The sequence below is a fragment of the Delphinapterus leucas genome, unplaced genomic scaffold (genome assembly GCF_059928025.1).
Source record: "Delphinapterus leucas isolate spDelLeu-1000000601 "Yukka" unplaced genomic scaffold, BTC_Dleu_Yukka2 spDelLeu_asBTCV2_sq62, whole genome shotgun sequence".
NCBI lineage: Eukaryota > Metazoa > Chordata > Mammalia > Artiodactyla > Monodontidae > Delphinapterus > Delphinapterus leucas.
Window position 1 is genome coordinate 1,104,869 of NW_028322271.1, and position 23,376 is coordinate 1,128,244.

A 23,376-nucleotide genomic window follows, 5' to 3' on the forward strand; every position below is an offset into this window, starting at 1 on the left:
TTTGATTCATTTCCCTTCCACCTCTCCCCTGTCCGCGCTCCACTCCATCCGGCTTGACTTTCTGGATTTATGGCCCCATTGACAAGAAACAGTCTCCGAAAAACAAGGGGATGATTTAAATGGGTTTGCATTAGAGCGAAATATGGTTCCAAAACAGGCTGGTAAAAGTGCCGGACTCCTATGAGAGCCACTTAGGCGCAAGGAATATGAAAGATGAGAAGACGCCTAGCAACTAGGCATTTCTCAACTCCCCAGCTTCCCTGCCCCAAGCCGCCCGACAAGCTGCAGCTCCCTTGGAAAATTTCGAGAAGAGCTTAGGGAGGCAGTTCTTAAACCGAAGGCTAGTTCTTCACCTACATTTGGACGTGAATTGCCCATTTCGCTCGGGTTGGATTTCCCGACCTGTAACCTGTCTCTGCGAGGGCATGGGGCGGAAGGCGTGGGGACTGTCCTCAAGCGGGGAGAAGCCACCCGCAGACGTGCCCCCAGGTGATTTGCTCTGGGCAGTTGTTTGCACCGTCTAAACTGCCTTTGCGATCCGGCCACTGGCAGGAGCCGGGCGATCAGCTTTCTACTCCTGCCAGCTCAGAGCCCGGAGGTGAGCTCATGCTAACTGCGAAACACAGTCGCTTTTTCTGCACCCACCCTGTGCCCATCCTTTCCCACGACCTCCCTAACGCAGCCCCCAACCCCAGTCCTGGGTTTTGAGGGCGATTTTCAGAGCCAGACAAGAAGGCGCCTGGAGGGAGGCAGTAGGGTGCGCTGAGCAAGGCCGGGCGGTCCTCTAGCTCCGGGTGCAGGCGGGCAACGGCGGAAGATGCGAGGTCGGCGGATCGAGCCAGCTGAGCCGTGGGCGGTGCTGCAGTGCTCTCTCACCGCCTGCTCCCGCAGCCTCGGCCCCACGGCTCCTGTGCCGCCCTGGGTATAGATGGATGGCTTCTGGATGAAGAAATTGAGTTTCAGGGTATGCGTGACTATGGGTTCTCTTGTTTCTCTGTCTTTCTTCCTGTGTGTCTCTCTCCTTGTGTCTCTTTCTCCCTGCTTTTTTTTTTTTTTTGTCTCTCTGTTTTTATGTTCTCCCTTTCAATTTCTGCCTCTCTTTTCCTTCTCTACCCCTATCTCCAAGTTTTTCGTTCATCTCTGTCTTGAAGTGATCCTTTCCTAATGCACAGCTCTCTCCCTGCCTGGTAGGACCCAAGCTCAGTTAGTCCCTTCTCCAGATGTTCTGGCTGACCCTTATGCTCCCCGTAGCTAAAAAGTTGGCTCCCTCTCAAGTGCCTTTCCTGAAGCATGTTGGGTTTCTGGAGGGGACTCCTTGTGAGATTCAAGCTGTCACTACATCAGCACCCAGGGGTATGAAGTTTGTGTTTGTGCCAGAAGGAGGGGTGTCTGTCTAAAGCTGCAGCCTGGTATGGCCCCTCTGAGCCTCTGAGCATCCCTAGCACCTGTTGAGTATGCCACCTCTAGATGTTTGCAAGGCCAAAAGTGCTTCTGGGCAGCCTTCACTTTGAGGTAATGCTTTCAGGAAGAGCCTGGGTTGTTGTAAGCAAAACCCAGAAGCACTTCCTTTACCTCTGAGCTTAACCTAGAGAACCTGAGGAGGCAGCGCTGCAGGGAGGATGAGGCCAGAAGTCACCTGAGAACCACAGGCGCAACTCACCGTGTTTTTACTGGAGCTCTGGGGGTTGAAGGCACATTTGCTGTTTGACATTTTAAAAATTATTTTGGTGCCTTCACTTGGAGCTTGGGAGCTTGCAGATGGGCCTGCCTGTCGAAAAAAGAGTGAAATCTTAAAGTCAAGAGAGAGCTTGCAGACTAGGCTGAAGGATTGTGTTTGCTGAAAAAGATTCCAGGGGGAGCTGATTCCTTCTCTGGTGTGTGGATCTGAGGCACTTGCAAGAAAAGAGAACGCTTGCCTTATGCTTAGTTCCCCCGTTCCCTGGGCTGGGAAGGAAAGGAACTGAATGCCAGCATTAGCAGTGTGGGTTGGGACCAAAACCATTCAGAGAAAACTCTGTCATTTTCCTCTAATTTGCAAATTGCAGCTATTCATGTTGGATTGAACAGCTGAGGGAAAAGAGCCCCCAGTTTTCACCTGCATTTATTGAGAAGAGGCTGGTAGTAGGAGGGATGCACCAACTTGTAGCTTGTGCTGCAAGCTGGATATAAGCTTGGTGTGAGCATCCTGGTTAACCACTGCCCATGTTCAAATATACAGAGATAGATTCCAACAATCTCTTCCCGCAGCCTTATTTTTGCGTGTGATCTTAGAAGCTCCTGGCATGTAAGTCCAGTCCCCAGTTTCCCAGCCTCTGTAAACCTGCAAAATGAATAGAGAGAATAGTGGAACACAGACCCATTGTTCAAAGACACAGTCACTTTAGGGAAAGAGGAAAAGAACGGGTAGGTGAATCTTCTCTGGGATTGCAGGGTTCAGCTCAATGAAGACGGTCCTGTATAAAAGAAACTTCTCTAAATGGTTGAATTCTTAGCTCTCCAGAGATCTGAGTTTTCTTTTCCCCAGTCCCTGTGGGTTGCTGTGGGGAATGTGCCAAACCTATCATTTGAGATAAAAAGTTATGGTGAGGTAAGCTTCTAGGCTGGGGGAAGGAAGACTTAGTGACTGAAATGGGGGATGCTAAGCACTGGGGGGCAGGAAGGAAGAAGGGGCTAGTAATGGATGTAACAAATGCTGCAGCTGCCGGCAAAGCCTGGATTGAAGTTCCTTCCTGAAAATGAGGACCCGGGCAAGAATGACCACTCAGATGTAAACAGTGTCTCTGACTGGGAATTCTCATCTGCCTGCCGGTGGGCCAGAGCTGAGCAAGTCCTTTCTCTCCTCTGTATGCACACTGAATTGGTTAGTAAGTGACGTGTCAGAGGACAGGAATCATATTCAGTGGATCTTTCAAATCCAGGAGTTTGAGGCTAATGAAATTAGTGTGTGGCCAGGGCTCTGCCAACTAGAATTAAGTCACTGCAGCCACACTGCAATGCATTTTCAGCCTGAAGGGAGCATCAGGGAGGAATTTCGGGAGATTTGTTTCTGAGCCTGTACAAAATAATACTCATAATGCTAAGAAAGATTAAATGTAAATTAATATTGACTACGAGTAGCATATTTAAAAAATAATCGCCGAGTGGGGGATGGCTTAAAGTGGAGAGATTATATAATATGGTGTCCAAAGAATAAATCTCCCCTGACCACTGTTTCATGGGCTATAAGTAAGATATATTACAATGGAAAGTAATGGGAACGTTTTTAGTCAAGGCTTCTCTGCTATTGACTTGAGAGCAAATACTCTGAGAGTATAAATTACTCTTGCTATGTGCTGACTCTGAATGAACAATATTTCATGTGCAGTGACATGGTCTAAGCTATAGACTTGGAATTGAATGGCATCTGTTTCAATTGTTTTGTTCTCTCAAGAGCAACTAGATAGAAAAAAGTGGTCAATTTGACCCTTGTGGGAGCGTGTTGCAAATCTAAACCTGTGTCCCTCATACCATAAATGAAATACATTTGTAAATTTGTAAGTGTTTTCTTTCTGTTCATTGATGCTTGAGTATAATCTCAAACTTTCGGAGCAACATTTTATACATAAGTAGTTGGTTTTCTTCCTTTCTTCTTTCTCTTTCTCCTCTCTCTCCCTCTCTCTGTTTCTATCTCTCTCTCTTTCTCCATCTTATGTAATTGGATAGAACTGGGCACCTAGGATGATGTGGTGTTACTATAGTGGGATTTTTTTTTTTAAAAAAAAACAACTCTAACTTACCCTTTTAAAAATTTCATAAATACAGGTGTCAGTGCCATTTGGAATAGTCTCTATAACAATTTCTGTCTCCACATTTACTGTGTTTCAGCAAATTTACCTAATAGATGGTGAGTGAGCAATTTTTAAAGGGGCATTTTTTAGAAGAGCGGAGAGAGAAGGAATAGAGACAGGCACATACTGTATTTGAAGTTACCTCCACGTGTATTTTATGTATGTATACCCATACAATTAAGAAGTCTTTGGATGTTTTATCTTCAAGAATAATTCAGATAATGGATTACTTGAATATCATAAACATTTAGGGTTTAACAGATTTGTTACATATAGACGTTGTATCATGGATTTAAAAGACCATAGCCAGCGGGCAGCGGCGGGCGGAGCAACCGAGGGGCGGCGCGGGCTGGGCGGCGGGTGCGGGGGTCCGTGCTTCCTCGCGGTGGAGGGCTGGGGTTCGCCGAAGACGCCGGGTTGCGCCGCGTTGCCAGGTTACCGAGCGCGTGCCCCGCGCCCGCTCTTCCGCCCGGGCCGCCCTCGGCGCCGCCTTAGCCGCGGTGCGGGCTGCGCGGGGCGCCGGTTCCGCGGAAGCCTGGGTCGGGCGCTGCGTGCGGGACTCTCGTCGCTCGTGGACGGGGCGCGAGCGCGCGGGGGACGTAGGGCGCCGACCTGGGCCTCCCCGGCGCTCCGGCTCCGCTCAGGGCGCCCGCTCAGGGGCCTCCGGCGCGAGGCCCCCTTTGTGGTCAAGATGGCGGCGCCCAGGCGGGCGGCGCCGAGGTGAGCTGGAGTCGGGCCCGGAGAGGGGCGAGTCTGCCACGCCCAGGACTTGGACCCCGGGCAGGTCTCCCGTCTCCCGCGGAGCGGCAGGTGAGTGGGCGCGGCCGCGCGTAGGTCCCTCTCGTGGGGTGGTCAGCTCTCCGTGCGTCCGCAGACTTCTGTCGTCTGATAGTCAGATCTGGGGTGGCCCAGGTTGGAGGCGAGGGTGCTTGATTGGGGAAACCTGAGGGGTTTAAGGCCTCTATTGGAATCGTTTCAGACCCCAGCAAGAAGCTGAGCAAGTTTCCTCCTGACTCTCTTCCCGGCTAAGTTTTCTCCCTTCTCTGAAGGCGCCAGCTTTTCTGAATCACCTTGTTACCCGGGGGGATACAGTTGGTGGTTCTGACCGTGGAACGGAGGACCTGGCGCGGGGAAGCCTGAGCTGGTTCTAGTTACTTTGTTTGCAAAGCACTTGTCTTGTCTTTGGAATCTTTGTGTATGTAACCAACGTTGGGAAGAGCCAGCGTTTTCTCCTCCAAAACACTGTGAGGGGTAACTTTTTATACGTAAGAAACAAGATGGCGTTCACATCCGTCTCTTTTCCAACCACTGAGTTTTGGTTGTGTTTCCTTTCTTTAAGTTTGTCTCGTTCTGAAGTGATAACAAACAAACAAACAAAAAGACCATAGCCAATTACACAAAGTATACTCTAGTCTCAGTCCTGCCATTAATTAGCTTAAGTCATTTAATTTTTCTAGGCCTCATTTTTCTCGTGTGATGTTTTTTCTTTGAAAAAGTATAGTTTCTAGAAGTCTCTAATCTCTGTGTCATAGTTCAGCTTGGAGAAAACCTGTTCTTATCCAAACTCCATGACATTGTATTTCCAGCTCCAACTTTGGACTTTGAGTGAGTTGGGGGCAACTTTTTCAGGATATTTTCACACAGCTTTTTTAGTTAATACCAGTCTAGCTGACTTGTCATACTCAGACTTTCTTCCATATTCTTTTACCAGTGTGTTCCTTAGTCATATATATAAAGACTGTTGTGGGCAAAATGACCTCCTGGGTCAGCTTACTGCATGGTCATCGACACAGGGCAGGGAGTAAGATTCTGTGGATTTTACAGAAGCAGATACAGGTTTCATTATCCATGTCCTCTCCCCTTTCATCTTACAAAAACAGCAGGCTTTTCTTGGAGAACTGCCAGATAATGCCATCCTGCCTCCTCACGGGCCCCGGGGATGAGTCGCCCAGGGACTGAACTCCAGTAAAGCAGGTGATTGGCTCATGGGCTCTATCAGACTCCTCCCCAGGACTTTTCTCTCAGAGAAAAATGGAAGAATTGTCTTTTCTCTCTGGAATTTCTAAGCTGGGGAGATATGACTCTGGGACTCCCAGTGACCATCCAGCACAAGAAGAGACTTTCTGTAAAATAAAGTCTTGCAGAGGTAAGCAGGGCTGAGCGATGGAGAGAGAGCTGGAACCCTGCTGATACTCTGGAACTTGCAGATCCAACTGTATCTGAATATGGCTGCATCCCTGAATTTCTAGTACTTGTTTGTTGAGGTGGTTGTTGTTGTTTGGTTTTTGTTTTTAAATTTCCTTTGACTATTTTGAATTTGTTTTCAGTAATGTGCATTTGAAAGCATCATAGCTAAAAGAGCTAATTTCCTACATTAATGTCAGGTTTGCTGAGTGGCATTCCTTAAGTGAAAAATAATATCCGCTATTTTCTTTAAATAAAATCCTTCTAGCTCAGGTTTGAGATACTCAAAACTCTGCCTCCTACGCCCCTCTTTTCCAACATTTACTGTATCACCTTGAAGCATTTGTGACCACATCTTTCCCATCTAGACGCAGTTGAGAGAGAGAGCAAAGACTTGTGATATAAACTGCAACCTATATGCCTCCTACCTGGAAGCTTTAGAACATACTTGATTCTTGTCATTAAAGCAAATCTTTTGTTGTTGTCTCCAGGGCACAGAAGCATTTTCATGGCATAATGGAGTACAAAGTACATTAAGCCTAACTCTACTTCTCACCCTCTTTTACTTTAAATAGGCAGAAAAGAACAATCTCAAACACATTTTCCCAACAAATAAAATACATATACGATTATGTTTAGAAGACGTTTATGCAACACATAGTTAGACTGATTAATTAATGGACCTTTCGCCAATTGGCACAGTAAATATATATGTTCAATGTGCTTAATTAAAAAGAAGACAATAACATATTTTTACAGGTTAATTATCTGAGAAGAGTATTGTGCCAGCACACTTGATGCTACAGTATTTCATGTTTGACAGGTAATCTTCTTTCAATTATATTTACTGCTAAATGTTTCTTGGATCAAGCTATTAAATTATAAGGTCAAAAGTAAAATGATACGAAATTACAATGATAAAGGGACACATATCCCACTTTATGAGAATAGAAGTTCTAATTTCTTTTCAATACTACTAGTAGTGACCACAGTACTAATTTGAGCCCTTACTATGAGCCACTGTGCCCATATGCATTTAGTTCTTACAGTAGTTCTGCAAAGGGCATATAATAATCCACACTGCAAAGCTGAAGAAAGTGATTCTCATAGCTGAAAGTCACATAGCTGGTGAGTGGCAAAGTCTAGATTCAAACTTAGAGTCGTCTGACAATGCCCAGGTTGTTGACCACTATGTACACTGCTCAATTGTTGCACCAATAAAGAAGTGCTTGAAATAATTATAGATTTGCCTACCCTGAAACTGCAGTGATTTAAAGACATCAAAGTTGCCAGTTGCTTAACCACATCTACTTACAGTAAGAAATTACATTTTATTTCATTTCTAAAACAAGATTAATTCTGCAGGCCCATAGAAACTTGAGCACACAAATCCTACCTCCAAATGAAAGATGCTTGTTTTCCACTATTCAACAGATGGCCCTGTACAGAGGCAATAAATATATAGTAGAATTTTCATTCAAATAAATGAGAAGAGAGGTTTCTTCTTGTCCTGATTCAGTGCCCATCATTATGGATTATGATGGCTCTTCCCAAACTTTACTTCATTCACTCCACTCTTTCTACAAAACTCCAGTAATGGAATCCATCATTCAGATATATGTGCAAAGCGAAAGGACTGTATTAATACAGTTGCTGAAAGTCAAGTTGATAGAGCACAGGAAATACATCCTAATAAATGCAACATTAATGTTTGTGTGGGCCTTGGAGTTAGCGGTAGAAAAATTTTCAGTTTAATGGAATATTTTGCCTCTTGCTATGGAAGTGTGGCTTAATAGTCTTGTAATTGGTCATTTACAGAATCCTCCATCTCTGGGTTTCATGCTTTCTTTACTCTGCAGCTGTTGATTCCTTCTCTTGTTCTGGATGGAAGATAGCAGCGAAGCCACTTCAAAGGGCTCAGCCTGCCTTTTTGTGTTATTGTTTAGATGAAGATATTTCCATTTATTAAAGCACACTATTTAAACATTTTTATCATGTTTCAAAGTTGACTGTGTTCTGAAGGTATGAGCACAGGCAGACATAATGGGGGATGTTTTCCAGGAGAGAACATACCCTTATCAAAGGAATTATCAGAATTTTCATGTATGGATTGAGAATCAAATTCTGGAGTTAGACCTGAATTTAAATTCATACTCACAACTTATTACCAGTCTCATCTTGATCAAACGGTTACCACACTTCTCATCAATTTCCTTATCTTTGAAAGCGGAATAAGAGAAGTATGCCTGGTGGAGTTACACATAAAGCTCATCTGATAGAATATTCATAAGGATTTTGCACAAAATATACATGGATATATTTTAGCACCGAGTTTAGCATGCGATTCGTCTTCAATACATTTAAGAGCTATTATTTTATTATTATTATGCTATCGTTAAATATCACTATTACTTAAATGTCATTATTGCTAAAATTGCTGTAAAACTACCGCAATAACCCATGATGAATTCCCCTCTTCTGTTTCCTTTGTTTAAATGGAAAATATATATATAAATCTAGACAGAGAACACTTTAGTGATCCTATTCAGTGGAGTGAGAATTTCCATGGCACTGATTAAAACAAATCCTGAATTGCATGGACTTAAGATAGCAGAGAGGGGCTTCCCTGGTGGCGCAGTGGTTGAGAGTTTGTGACCCGATCCGGGAAGATCCCACATGCTGCGGAGCGGCTGGGCCTGTGAGCCATGGCTGCTGAGCCTGCGCGTCCGGAGCCTGTGCTCCGCAACGGGAGAGGCTGCAACAGTGAGAGGCCCGCGTACCACAAAGAAGAAAAAAAAAAAGATAGCAGAGAGGCTAAGAGATTTGAAGTTAGACATCCCCAGGTGTGAATTCTACTGTGACCCTCTTCTAGCTCTAGAACCTTGAGGAAGTTACTTAAACTTTCTGAGCTTCACTACTAGTTTCCTCATCTGTATCTTTTTCAGGACTATTTATCAAGCATCTTCCTGTTCTCTATGCTTGGACATATCAATGAATAAATCAGACAAGAGCCTTTGCCTGCGTGCTCCTTCTTGCATGCTTTCTCCCTCCTTACACTCTCGTGTGGAAACGGATGTTATAAATAAATTCTGTGCTTTGTCACAAGTTGACGGGCGCTACGGGGTAAGGAAAAGGATGTGAAGCTCACTGAAGAGGCTTGGGTTGGGAGTGCTGGAGGAGTGTACAGGTAGGTTCCGATTTTAAATAGGGTAGTCAGGGTGGATTTTATAAGTTGACATTTGAGCAAAGACTTGAAGTGAGGGAGTTGTCAGAATGTATGATGGGGAGACCACTCCCTGGGAGCAAGAATAACCAGTCCCAAAACTCTACGGCAGAAATATGCCGGGCAGCTTGGAGGAATATCAAGGAGGCCACCCTGGCTGACTTAGTCAGTGGGGAGGAAGAGACAGCAGGAGGGCTGGAGGTCGGATATGTGATGGGTTGGATTGGGTAAGTCCTGGGAGGCCATCACATGCATTGTGTCTTTTACTCTAAATGTAGGCAGCCAGGGGCAGGATTTTAGCCGAGGTGTGGTATGAACTGTCTCTTGTTTGAAAAGCATAACTCTATCTGTGGCCTTGAGGATGTGGGGAGAGAGTGGACTCAGGGAGAATCTCGGGAGGCAACTACAGGATCCTCGAGGTCTATGCTGGTGGCCTGCACCAGGCTGCTAGTGGCTGGTAATTCTCAGAAGTGGCACATTGGGAAGGCTGTGACAGCATTTCGTGGTAGATTGAATGCAAGAATGGAAAGGAAGAGGGAGTCAAGGGTGAATTCGAGATTTAGGGCCTGGGAAACTGGAAAGGTGTGGTTACTGTCACCCAAGATGGAAAAAGTTTGGGGTAGAGCATGTTTGGGGGATTAAAGACCAGTTTTGGAGGTATAAGATTTGAGATGTTTTCGTGACGTCCAAGCAGAGATGCTGAGTACACAGTTGGATACACAAGTCTGCAGTTCTGAAGAAAGGTCTGAACTAGAGATACACTTTAATACAATGGAGATATTAAGAGTAATTACATGGAAGCGCTATTTTAAAGATAAAATGAAGTCATGCAGTTAGCACTCTGTCTTCTCAAAACATTGAATAACTGTTAGCTAAAATAATGACCTGAAATGAAAAAATACCTATAGTTTGTTTTGTTGTTTGCAGTAAAAGTGAATAAAATGTCACAATTATTTTAATAGTATTTGTGACACAGTAGTTTTAGTTAAGACACCATGACTACAAACATTTACAATAAACCTTTCCGTCTCCTACTTTTCACTCTGATAGGGTACTTGGAACCATATTTTGTAAGGTTTAAGTTAGTTGCCATAGGGTACCTCTTTAATTAGAAGTAATTCTGAACTGTCTAGTTCCATGCAGTTTTGTATACATATATGTATAATTATTATTTTATGATTTATCAAACTCAGTTGAAAATTTGCATCACTGATATACATTAGAATTTAAGCATTTACCCAGGTATTCAAGGGAAAAAATGTACTTGTCTTGTAATTTCCATAGGGGAAATTACACATCTTCCCTTCACTTTGCAATTGAAAACATGGCAGGGGAAATACTTGTAATTTCCTTAGGGGAAATTACACATCTTCCCTTCACTTTGCAATTGAATTTGCAATTGAATGCAGGGGAAATACTATCTTACTGGTCTTTGAGTTCCCCTTAGCTATCTGCAAGTCCTTAAACAGCCTTTGTGGCTTAACCAAAATTCTCTTCCATCTTCATTCCGCTAACAGATATTGGTCTAAGCATGTACTTATACTAAAAAATGCATGACCACGTTGTCTCTACACATCTATAATTTTATGTTAACACTATCATTATGTAAGCTATACTTGAATTGTAATTATAACAGATTTTATGTCAACACACATCCATTTCTAGTGTTCATCTGGTGTTCAAGGGGAGAGCAGCATGTCGTAAATTTTATCAAAATATAACATCTGAAGAATAGAACAGAGGGTAATTGTGTAATTCTGTATTCACTCTAATTAAGTTCAGTGGAGTTGGCATAATAGAATTAAGATTAAAAAAAAAAAAGACATTGAGGTACCATGGCTCCCTCTCCTAACACACCCTTTTTGTATCCGAGAGCAGAGACTCAGCACCTTTCTGTACAGAAATGGAGACAGGAAGAGGCCAGAGGATGAATGACAGGCACGAATGAGGTGGAACTTTGAAGAGCAACATGGAAATGAAATAATTCTTTTGTATTTGGTAGGTGGGGAAAATGTACCAGCGTGTATGCCTACTGGAACCACGTTTTCCAGAACAGTTAAGCCCAGTGTCAACTATGCTGTCCCACCTTCCTCGTAAGTAGGAACATACTGTTACTTGAATCTTTGCTTCCTGTTTCTTGATACCTGGTTGAGAAGATTATCACAAGAACTGCATCTTGTTAGCAAATACACTGTTTTGAAATGATTGACACTCACTGAAGAGTGGCAGCTCCAAGCTTGCTCTCTCTTGATCTTGGAGTATTTAAGTCTGGAGTGCAGGAGTGGGTTATGGGGAAAGACCATTGGAATTCTTATGTCTTCAGCATAATGGTTATAGCATAATGGTTAGGAGTGTAGGTGCTGGTTCCAATCTCTGCTTTCCACTTGCTAACCATATGAGCTTGGGCAATTTACCTGATTACCTGAACCTCAATACTCCTGCCTATAAAATGATGTTAATAATATTTCATCCCCATAGACTTGTTTTCAATGTTAAAATGAAGTCACTTACACCAAGCACTTAATACAATGCCTAGAGCATAGTAAAGTCTATTATTATTACTATTACTACTACTACTATTATTATTATTACTATCACGATGCCAGGTGCTATTTTTCCTATGCCTTATTCCATTATCTTCTGCCCTGTTCCCCCATTTCTGTCTTGTTTCTGTACAAGGGTAGGTTTGTCACAGAGCATTTTCTTTCCCTAGTGTCTGACTCTTAGTCATCAAGGTGACTGGTCCATGACCCCGGCATTCATTGCTGCTCGTTGAAGCAACCCATTTTGAGAAGGGGAGTTGGATATTGATGCCAAGTTGGGTCAAGGAGAGAGAATTTTCTCTCTTCTGCACTCAGAGAGCTAAGTGAAATATTCAGGCCTCAGAAGGAGAATCAGGCAAAGGGCAACATGCTTAATTTCATACCTTAGTGATTAAGAACAAGTCAGACAGGCTGGATTTGAACTCATTTCCATCATGTACTGACAACGGGATCTTAGGTGCTTTTGTAACCCGTCTGAGGCTCATTCAACATCTGAAAGAGACGAATAACATTATCAGAACCTAGTGTATAGCCTCGTTGTAATAAGTGAGTAAATCCTTTTAAAACGTTCAGCACGTTGTTTGGCATATAAACACTTAATAAAATTTAGCTTCTTTGACTACTACCGCTGCTAATATTATTAAGTAGCTGAGCAGATCCGAGGCCCATTTTTTTCTTAGATTGCACATAATCATTTGGACAACCAGCTCACATTGATCAACCGTTGCTTATATATAAACCCCCATGAACCCAAAGGTGCTTTAACTCTCTCCCAGTCAGAGCCTGTTCTGGGGGCAGAAGCAACACCGGCACTACCCCCGTCATCTTTGCCTTTATTGTCACTACACTCGCCTGCCGTACTGAGCACTTTCTGTTTGCCAGGCACCAAATTTAGCCCTGTGTATGCACTATATCATGTAGTTCTCACACTCCACTCAGGTGGGAGACATTATCATCATCCCCAGTTTTCAGGTAAAGACGCTGAGGTGTTGGAAAGGTAAGAAACTTGACCCACAGCAAGAGATGGAGCCGGAGTATTCAAACCCTTCTCTCTGACCTCAAGAACCCTTAAATATTAGCATACTACTACATCCTGGTAAGAAAATCTGCTTCCAGCCACTCTGGTGAGAGTAGAAATGATTCTCAGTCCCCACATTCCTCTATTGCCCATGCCACCCTAGCCTCAGGACTAGGGGGGAAAGGAAGTGATCTCTTCAAAGAGCAGCCAAAGGGAACCTACTCCCTTCTGCCTTTTCGTAATCAACTAACCAATATTTTATTTCCTTCTTAAGAGTCCCCACATGTTCCTTTTGGTACTTAGCTTGGCCTTTTAGAATTCTGACATTCTGTACGTGACTCATCCACTGTATTTCATGTTAATTTATTGAGGTCAAGTATAGGGTCTTACTCATCCTGAAGTCCAGTTATCCCCTGTCACATCTAACTCTGTTCTCTTCTTCTTGTAGGACATCTGCAGGTATTTATTTGAATTTTGTTGAATTGTTCTCATCAATAGTACATTAAAAGTTATACAGAAAGTGCTTTCTTATAAGGAAAACCATCTAAATAGATTTCTAGCTCTTTACTTTTTATAGCACTATTGTAGAGATTATAGATCTCCAGGTAATACTTTTTAGATTGAGTTCTTCATATCATCTTATTTTTACATATAATGATAAATCTGAGTTTTCTCTATCAAACCTCCGAGACTTCACTGGCTTGTAACTTAGCTTGTTGATTATGTGTTGTTGACTTTTCCATTTACAATGATATTTGATCCTGGTAAGGATGGGGCTGGGTGGGAAGGTACATCTTAGGGCCATAAATTGGTTTTGTAGAGAACTAACATAAAGATCTAAAGCCTCATCATATTTCTGCAGAACTCATGAATCATTTTGTTATAATTCCATTCATTCAGGGAGTATAAAACCATTTTCCAATTGTTATTCCTAATTTGTTCATCTTCTCTTCCTTAGTCTTAGTGAGAAGAGAGCAGGCTGAATGGAAGAAAGTCATTATGACCACTGGGGCCCCTAGGGTAGGCATCAGTCCCAGAGTTTTGTTTTCATCTCTCCGCTATTAATATTGGCTAATGTCTTGAGTGCTTACTTGGTGCAAATTACTTAGCCGACCATGGCAAATGGATTGTGTCATTTCATCCCCTGATAGTCATACAATTAATGTATGTATTATTATGATATCCCATAATGCATACATGGAACAGAGCCTCAGAAGTAGTTATTTGCTCACCAAAATATGGTAGATGTGGAATTTGGACTCAGGTCTGATAGACTCCTAAATCACTCCTAGTGATTTTTACCACTAAATTAAAGTTGTATACCTCTGGAGAGTAGATAGTTTCTAAAATTTCCTCAGCTCTAACGTTTTATAATTAAATTTTTGTCTGATGGCAAGCTTAACAGTTAAGATGGGTAGGAAGGAATGCCAGCCTGTTGAATGGAATTTCCCTGAAATAAGCCTGTTTTATGACACCAGTTCACTCATTCATTCACTCAGCATGTATTGAATGTTTGCTCTGTGCAAAGGCATTTTAGGCATCACAGTGGAGTGAGCGCCCCTTCCATAGACTCTCCTGCAGCACTCAGAGAAGTCTTGGACTGGTTTGCCTGTTATGGAATGGGGCTTGGTGATAGAAGCCTGGTTTGTCCTCCACTGATATAACTAAGACATACTCATATGAGTTTATAGGCATCTTGAAGCCGTGGGATAGTAACACACATGAATCTTACCATTTTTGCCTGGGATTAATGATATAAAGGCTTTGGATTTGGGTATGGAAAATGGGTGCAATTATGGGCGTGTTGGTTCTACATATATATGGACATCACGTGTCATCAGCCTGCAGCTACCTGCCATTCCTCACTACTTCTTTTCACAAACCAAACAAGTACCTTCTTATCTCTCCTGTGGATAAGCTCTTGACAGTGGCACTAGGGCCTCCCTCAATAAGTACATCATTGGCTAAACCAGTGCTTTCTCAGATATGCTCATTGAACAGCCCTTAAGGTGGATTGACATTCCACTGCCTAGAATAGAATATGGTGTTCTTTAGAAATCGGGGGGAAAAAATAGGCCACCAGATGTACTTTCTTTACTTTAAATTGTTTATATATATATAGATATATATATATAGATATATATATATATGAACAATTGTTATATATGTGTATGTATACTTGTTCATATATATGAATGATTTAAAATTGAAGATATATATATATATATACACACATATATATATGTATATTTAAATTTTGGCTTCTGTTAGCAAGTAGTAAATTAAATTATTAGCAGATCCATACTGCAGGGAAATAACCAATCAGATTTCATTCAATAGCTTGCTTTTTTGTAGATTTATGGTTGTGATTTTATATCTGCAGGTATGTTTGCTGAAGAAAATATTTCTAACACTTTACGCAAAATTAAATTCATTTAATACCAATGCGGCATGTCTCAAATGTCTTAATACAGTTTTTCTTTAAGTCTTCTGCCTATTTTTTTGATTGGGTTGTTTGCTTTTGTTGTCATCAAGTTGTATGAGCTGTTTGTGTATTTTGGAAATTAAGCCCTTGCTGGTCGCATCATTTGCAAATATTTTCTCCCATTCTGTAGGTAGTCTTTTCATTTTGTTTATGGTTTCCTTTGCTGTGCAAAAGCTTGTAAGTTTGATTCTGTCCCCTTTGTTTATTTTCATTTTTATTTCTATTGTCTTGGGAGACTGACCTAAGAACACATCGGTATGATTTATGTCAGAATATTTTGCCTGTGTTCTCTTCTAGAAGTTTTATGGTGTCATGTCTTATGTTTAAGTCTTTAGACATTTTGAGTTTATTTTCGTGTGTAGATAGGTTCATTTGTGAAAGGATGTGTTCTAACTTCACTGGTTTATATAAGGCTGTCCAACTTTACCAACACCACTTGCGGAAGAGACTGTCTCTTTCCCATTATATATTCTTGCCTCCTTTGTCAAAGATTAATTGTCAAAGATTAAGTGAGGTGTGTGGGTTTATTTCTGGGCTCTGTATTCTGTTCCATTGATCCATATGTCTGTTTTTGTGCCAATACCACGCTGTTTTGATTACTGTGACTTTGGAGTACTGTCTGAGTCTGGGGTGGCTATGCCTCCAACGTTGTTCTTTTTCTTCAGGATTGCTTTGGCAATTCTGGGTCTTTTATGGTTCTGTATGAATTTTAGGATTATTTGTTCTAATTGTGTGAAAAATGTCATGGGTAATTTGATAGGGATCGCATTAAATCTGTAGATTGCTTTGGGTAGTATGAGCATTTTAACAATATTAGTTCCTCCAACCCAAGAACATGAGATGTCTTTCCATTTCTTTGAATCATCTTCACTTTCCTTTATTAATGTCTTACAGTTCTCAGCGTATAAGTCTTTTGCCTTCTTGGTGAGGTTTATTCCTAAGTATTTATTTTGGGGGTTGTGATTTTAAAAGGCATTGTTTTTTTACGTTCCCTTTCCGATATTTCATTGTTGCCATAAAGAAATGCCACCAATTTCTGTATGTTAATCTTGTATTCTGCTACCTTGCTGAATTCGTTTATCAGTTGTAGTAGTTTTCATGTAGAGTCTTTAGGGTTCTCTATATATAGAATCATATCATCTGCATCTAATGACAATTTTACCTCTTCCTGAAGGAATTAATCTTGAAGTTCTACTAAGACTTTTGGGACACCTGTTTTAATGAGCCATTACTTCCTGCCAGAGATTGCACTATGCCCCAGAGATTCTAGAATTAGCATAATAAAACTAATAATGCAAACAACAGCAACAAATCTTCACAAACCTTCCTTGCAAGGAGGTAAAGTCCACTGGAAAAACAGACAAGTGAAACACACATTCAAAATGGCAGTGATTCTCAAACATTTATGTGCTGAAAAATCATGACAAGCATGATAACCAGGGCAATTACTAGACCCCTTCTCCAGCTGGTCAGGTGTAAGGTCCTGTAACTCTATTTTTGGTGAATGCCTCCAGGAGAGTCTGAGACAGATGTTCTCAGTTGTCGTCAACCTTTAGTGTGCATCAGTGTGCATATCTAACTTTTCTTGGTTGACACTGGGGTCACCCTTCTCCCTGCCAGCCTGTAGCTCTCACTTCAAGGAGCTCAGCTGGTGGTCCACTCTATTGCAGGCTATTCTACAAGTTCCGGACGCCGAGGGAGATTGTCCTCTTGCTGACCCTTCCTCATGGCCCTCCAACCCAGACTTACTTACCCAAGAGCCATATTTAACTCCTTTCAACAGCCACTCTTCCAAGAAAAGGAGCAGCAAAGGTCCACAGTTCCCAGGCAGAGACCTGTGAGGAGAAGACTTGAAGGTAGGGGAGGGGCAGAGGGGTGAAGAAAGAGGATATTCCCCTTGAACTCCTGCAAGTCATGACTAAAGTAGCTCTTTGTGGCATTGGATTTGCTTTAAACAATTAAAAATCAGACTATTGACTAGCACACAAATATTTATAAAATATACAAATAAAACTATTGATATCTTTGAAGCCCATTTTTAAACAAAAGGAACATTTTTAAATGTGCCAGGATATAAATTATGGGTACCTCAGGATTATTATAACTTTTCTATAACATTTTATTAGATCTTTATGGTGTTTTTAAAAATGTTGGCCACTGATATTTGAAATTTGATAGGTATTTATAAAGTTTCCTCAAAGGATTCTTATGACAGCTAAATTTTTTGACTATTTAGACAGACACTTTTGGCTGGCTACTCGGTAAAGTACCACGTGCTGTGATTATTACTTTTTGTGCTTTCCAAGTCAACACCCAGATGCCTGTGAACCTGACCTGCACAGAGTAGTTATTTTGGTTCTTTAAACTGCCTGCCAGACGGTTGCAGTAGCTTTTTCATATGGGCAGATGGCCACTCCAGAACAAATCAAAATATAATATTTGGTCTCTGAACTTACTTTTGAATTCAAATCTTTGAATATGAATGCTAACTCAGATTGAATTTTGGGTTTGACTAATTGTTTTGATGTTCTTAGGCAGTTTTCATGAAACATATTTGATCAAATAACTTAATATGGACTTCACTTCTTATTAGTTGTATAATGTCCCTTCTGGTGTGTTAAATGCAATAAAAATTTGAGCATATATACTAATATGTAGCTCCTACCCAGCATATGATGAACAAAATATGTGTTAACAAGAGACATCAATCCATTTCTGAGGTTATGCACGTAGTTTACTGCTGAAATGCGGTAAAACTTTAAAATTTGTAATTTCTGGTCAGAGTTTATGAGAAACATGAATATGAGCAAAATAGGTAAATTTAGTGTTTTTTTAACAAGGTAGGTATGGCACAGACTTCAAACTATAACACAGATTTCAAGCAAACAAGGGTAATTACATTGATTTAAGCAGTTCTTTCCCATTTATTCATATATTTTTTTGTCTTAATTCAGACCTAGCTTAATTCACCCCTCCCTCCCTCCCTCCCTCCCTCCTTTCCTCCCTCTCTCCCTTCCTTCCTTCCTTCCTTCCTTCCTTCCTTCCTTCCTTCCTTCCTTCCATCTTTCCTTCCCTTTCTTCTGTTCTGCCTTTCTTTCTCCTATCTCTTTAAACTGCAGTCCTGAGTAAAATGGATGGTTTCAGATTAACCTAATTAATTACAACTAAATAGCCACTTATGTCATTAACCCAGGATACTTCCCTGGGCTACTCAGATCGAAATGTAGGTTTCATATTTTCAATGGAACAATGTTTGTTAGAAAATAATCTTTATAATGAGAAAAATGCTAATTAAAACCAAAACCATTAGTCACCTGTAAGATTTGAAATATATGAAAAGTTTGATAACACTCTGTTGGTGAGGCTAAGGAGGAAAAAGCAGTCTAATATTTTGTTTTTCAAAATGTAAAATGGGACAACATCCATGGAGAAGATTTTATCAATATCTAACAAAATCATAGCTGTATTTGGCCTTTGATCTATCAATCCCTCTTCCAGGAATCTGTTCCAAAGATCCAAAAAATGACATGTATCAAATGTTCTTCAATGTAACATTATTGGTACTAGTAACAAAATAGAAATCACCCTCAAAATCCAAAATTCTAACACCAAAATCCAACAGTTATATAAACTGCAATATATCTACACAGTGGATTACTATGTACTTGCGCAAAGCAGTTGGGAAGATCTCTACAAAATGGATTAAATGGATTATATATTGTATATTTTGGAGTATAAATTGTTAAGTGATAAAAGGAAGTTGCAGAAAACTGTGTATAGTATGTCACCTTTTGTGTAAGATACCCTCCCTTCCTTCCTTCCTTCTTTCCATCCTTCCTTCCACCCCTTTCTCTCTCTTTCATCTCTGTTTCTTTTCTTTATTATTTCACAGTTTGTGCTTTTTTTTTATATTTGCAAAAATAAATAAGGGAAGGAGAGAAGAAAAACTCATAAAAATTGTTCCCTATAAGGTAACTGTCTCTCCATTCTTAAAAGTGAGACGTTGAAATCGTCTACTATTATTGCACTTCTGTCTATTTTTCTAGTCAATTCTGTCAGTGTTTGTTTTATATATTTAGGTGCTCTGATGTTGCATGAATATATATTTGTAATTGTTATATCTTCCTGGTGATTTGACCTTTTATCATTATATAATGTCCTACTTTGTTTTTGTGATAGTTTTTTGTTCAAATTGACAGTAAATTTTAAGCATAATTAACTGTCATTAGCACAAATTCATGAACTGTACCTTCGCTTTTCTCATTTTTTGAAACCTTATATTTATAATCATAGTTATTTATATTTGATAAATAAAATTATTTATAAAGAATTCAAGTTATAAGTAAATGGAAATGTATCATTCAATTTTTGTTTTCTTGCTAGTGGAGGACATTAAGCAAAACTAAGATTTTTAATTCATAAATATGGTAATAAAATTGAACATGTATTTAAAGTATTGAAATAGTATAACTGAAGAATAAAAGAAACATTATAATAAATGCTTTATTATCATTAATGTTAAATTCTTTTGATTACTGATTTTAATTGAAGATTTAAAAAATACACTATAAAAAATAAAAATACATTATAAATATATTTGCATTATAAATCTATATTTAAAACTTGTAAATGTTGATAGAGCTAATTGTCCTGTTGAATAATGGAACAGAGTTCCTCATCTAATTATTTAATTTTTATGATCCTTGTGAAATAACAGTTAACTATTTGAAACGTGCTATTCATTTTTGTATGTGTTTTACAGAAAGAAATTGTATTCTGTCATAGCTTACATTTCTAAATTCAAAAAGGCAAATATTTCAAGACCTTTATTATCTTGATCATTTTGACACATTTAAAAATCATCCAATTTTAACAAAGATGTCCTTACCAGGAAATGGTAAGTTCTACTGACAAGTTAAAACAAATGATCAATTATTATTTTTAATTATATTTGTTGCTGGGAAAAAGAAATTGTAGAAAACTAGTCAGAGAAGAAGGATTATATCCTTTAATTTGTAATAAATTGATTTGTAAAGACAGGTGATGTGATGCCTAGCTGTGAAAATAAGTAACATGACAAGTAAATATTAAAGCCATGGAAGTGATCTAAAAATACCTGGATAATTATTGCAGATTATATAAATGTGGGTTTCTGGGGTAGGATTGGAGGTACCAGCCACTTTCCACTGGAAACAAAGCTTCAGTGACTTATATTCTATTGCCAGAAGAACTGGGGAATTTAAACATAGAAATAGAGTAATTGGATGATTTATTTCACAAGCATACATTTTTAAATGTTGCTGATGACTTTTCTTGAAAGTAAAGCCAGAAGGATTTTAAGATTCTTAACTGTAAATATTAGAAATGATTATTATAATACTTTCCATGATAAAATTATTTGAAACTTACTCTTGTATATTCCCAATGAAAGGTAATTCTTATTTTTTATTGTGGCTAATTTAATGAAATAATATTTTATACAAAACACAATTTTCCTAACTTGGAAATTATAATTAAGAACACATTTGAGTTTTGAGTGTTGTCATTTAGACTGTGGGCATTATCAGGGCACAATAATCCACTTGGTGAAAATTTAGTCTAGTTGAAGGCCAATTATTTTACTTCCTTGTAATTCACATGATATGTCCTTGCAAATAGAAGCAGCCGCTAGCCAAGTAACTAGGGAGAAACGAAGAGCCTTGGGTGGGTGATATTTCAAATTCAACAGTATAAAGCAAAGAAAAATAACACATTTTAACACATAAAAAATGCTAGAAAAAATGTTTACATGCATGATTCTAGTTTGGTAATTGCTTCTATTCTAAATTTTTTCATATCAATTCAACAATAAGCACCTTCGTATCATATAAATCACTATCACTTATAAGTAAGTAGGGTTGTAGTTTTAAAGTATTTGGTTTTATCAAGTAATATATGCTCATTAAAAAAATCACATGTTAAAGAATGTTTTATATTAAATATCAACAGAGTCAGATCACTTCTTCACTTCTAAGTCTACTCTCCAGACAAGTTCTTCACAATTGTTTATATTTTGGTTATTTCCCTTCTCAAACAATATATATTTTCTGAATTTATTAATATCAGATAACACTTATTATTCCCCCAATATCAAATATAAATATTTAACTCACTCAGGTCCTCTTCTCCAACTGTTTTAGTCAATTATGTTATTCTTTTGGTTTTTCTGTCAATTATCTTTAGTATAAACAATGTAATTAAACTCATTTTTCTATAGTCCTTTAATTCAGTTTTCATACTTTATATGACAATTTTAATGCCCTTGTTTCTCTACCCAATATTCTTCACAATCTGCTTTGTGTAAGTTACATTTTTATCATAGCTCTTGGATTTTCATTCCATCCTTAAACATAGCATCTTCTTTCCGTGGCCTGAAGATTGACTCAAAATTGAAAGTAAATAAACAATATTTTCATCATTATGGTTGCAAACATATTGAGCAATAAAATACCAATTATCTTCCCATCTTTAGGAGTTCAAATCCAAATGCCCTTTGAGGGAGAATGTTAAGCTGAAAGGATTTCCTCAGTTGGTAAAAAATCATTTAAAATTATATTTGGAAAATAATTTCCATCCTCAGTTTCTGTCATTTTTGGAGGTTATATTGGCCATTTAAAAATTGCATGTACTGCTTTTATTCTCAACATTTTTCAGTTCTAAATCATGCTTATCATTATGTTCTACTACCTTTATTTCTAAAAAGTACCTGTAATGATCTCCACTGGAATTTTATTACCTTCTCTGTTGGGTTTTCTCTTTGTTTTTCTTTTATCATAACTTTCTTTTGCTTAATTTACATATTAGTTTCTTTTCTTCCCTTAAGCTCATAATGAAAGATCTTCATAAACTCTGAAGTTAGCAAATAACATTCTGAGTCCTAAGCACTATAGTTTTGATTTTATAGCTTAGGAATTTCTTTAATCTCCTAAAAATGAAATATATACATATATATAGACAGTATGTGTTCCCGCAGCTGATTGGTAAATAGGACTCTCTTCTATTTAGGTCTGAACTCAAGTGGGGTATTATAGGATGAGAGGCTACACACAGTAATCTCTTTTTTTCACCTGATCATAGCAGTCTGCCTTGCTGTTGATAGCACAAGCACCAAACTGACAAAGGCTTTACTATGAATCAACATTCAGACTATTGATCTTATTTAGGATTTAAATGTTTTATTTAAATTTTTTAAAAAGTTTCATTTTGAAGTAATTGTAGGTTCATTAGCAGTAATAAGAAATAATGCAGAGGGGTCTCATGTACTCATTTCCCAGTTTCTTTCAATGGTGACATCTTAGATTATAGTACAATATCACAACCAGAATACTAATTTTTATGTAAGATGTGTGACAAGTCAAGGCCCAGTTTTTTTTAACCTATCAGATTACTCTAGTACCATTGGTTTAAAAGGCTATCTTTTCTCCATTGAATTGTTCCTTTCACTTTTGTCAAAACTCATTTGGGCATATTTGTGAGTTTATTTCTGGATTTTCTGTTCTCTTCTATTGGCCTATGTGTCTATTCCTCCACTCACACCACACAGTCTTGATTACTAAAGATAGTATAAGGATGAATTGGGAGATTGGGATTGACATATATACACTATTGATACTACGTATAAAATGGATAACTAATGAGAACCTACTGTATAGCACAGGGAACTCTACTCAGTGCTCTGTGGTGACCTAAATGGGAAGGAAATCCAAAAAAGAGAGGATATATGTATACGTATAGCTGATTCACTTTGCTGTACAGTAGAAACTAACAAAATATTGTAAAGTGACTATACTCCAAAATAAATAAAGCAGTAATAAAAAAAGATAAAGATAAAAAATAAGGCTTAAAATTGGGTAGACTGGCTTCTTCTACTATATTCTTCATTTTCCAAATTCTTTTTGTTCTTCTAGTTCCTTTGTTCTTTTCCATATATATTTTTAAATAATCTGGTCTATACAAAAATTCTTGCTGATGTTTTGATGAGAATAGTTTTAAAGTTATATATCAATTTTGGCATAATTGAAATCCTTACTGTTATGAGCTAAATTGACTCTCCCCAA

General features: G+C 39.1%; 1 protein-coding gene across 1 annotated transcript in view; it reads left to right on the plus strand.

The window, feature by feature from the left end:
* The first annotated feature begins 2,689 nt into the window (after positions 1 to 2,689).
* Positions 2,690 to 23,376, plus strand: part of LOC149743874 (uncharacterized) — a 119,431-nt gene continuing 98,744 nt past the window's right edge. Inside the window, exons 1-3 of the mRNA XM_089906096.1 lie at positions 2,690 to 2,767; positions 4,127 to 4,637; positions 11,237 to 11,327. Of these exons, the coding sequence (XP_089762222.1) occupies positions 2,690 to 2,767; positions 4,127 to 4,637; positions 11,237 to 11,327 (680 nt within the window). The remainder of the gene's footprint in view (positions 2,768 to 4,126; positions 4,638 to 11,236; positions 11,328 to 23,376) is intronic.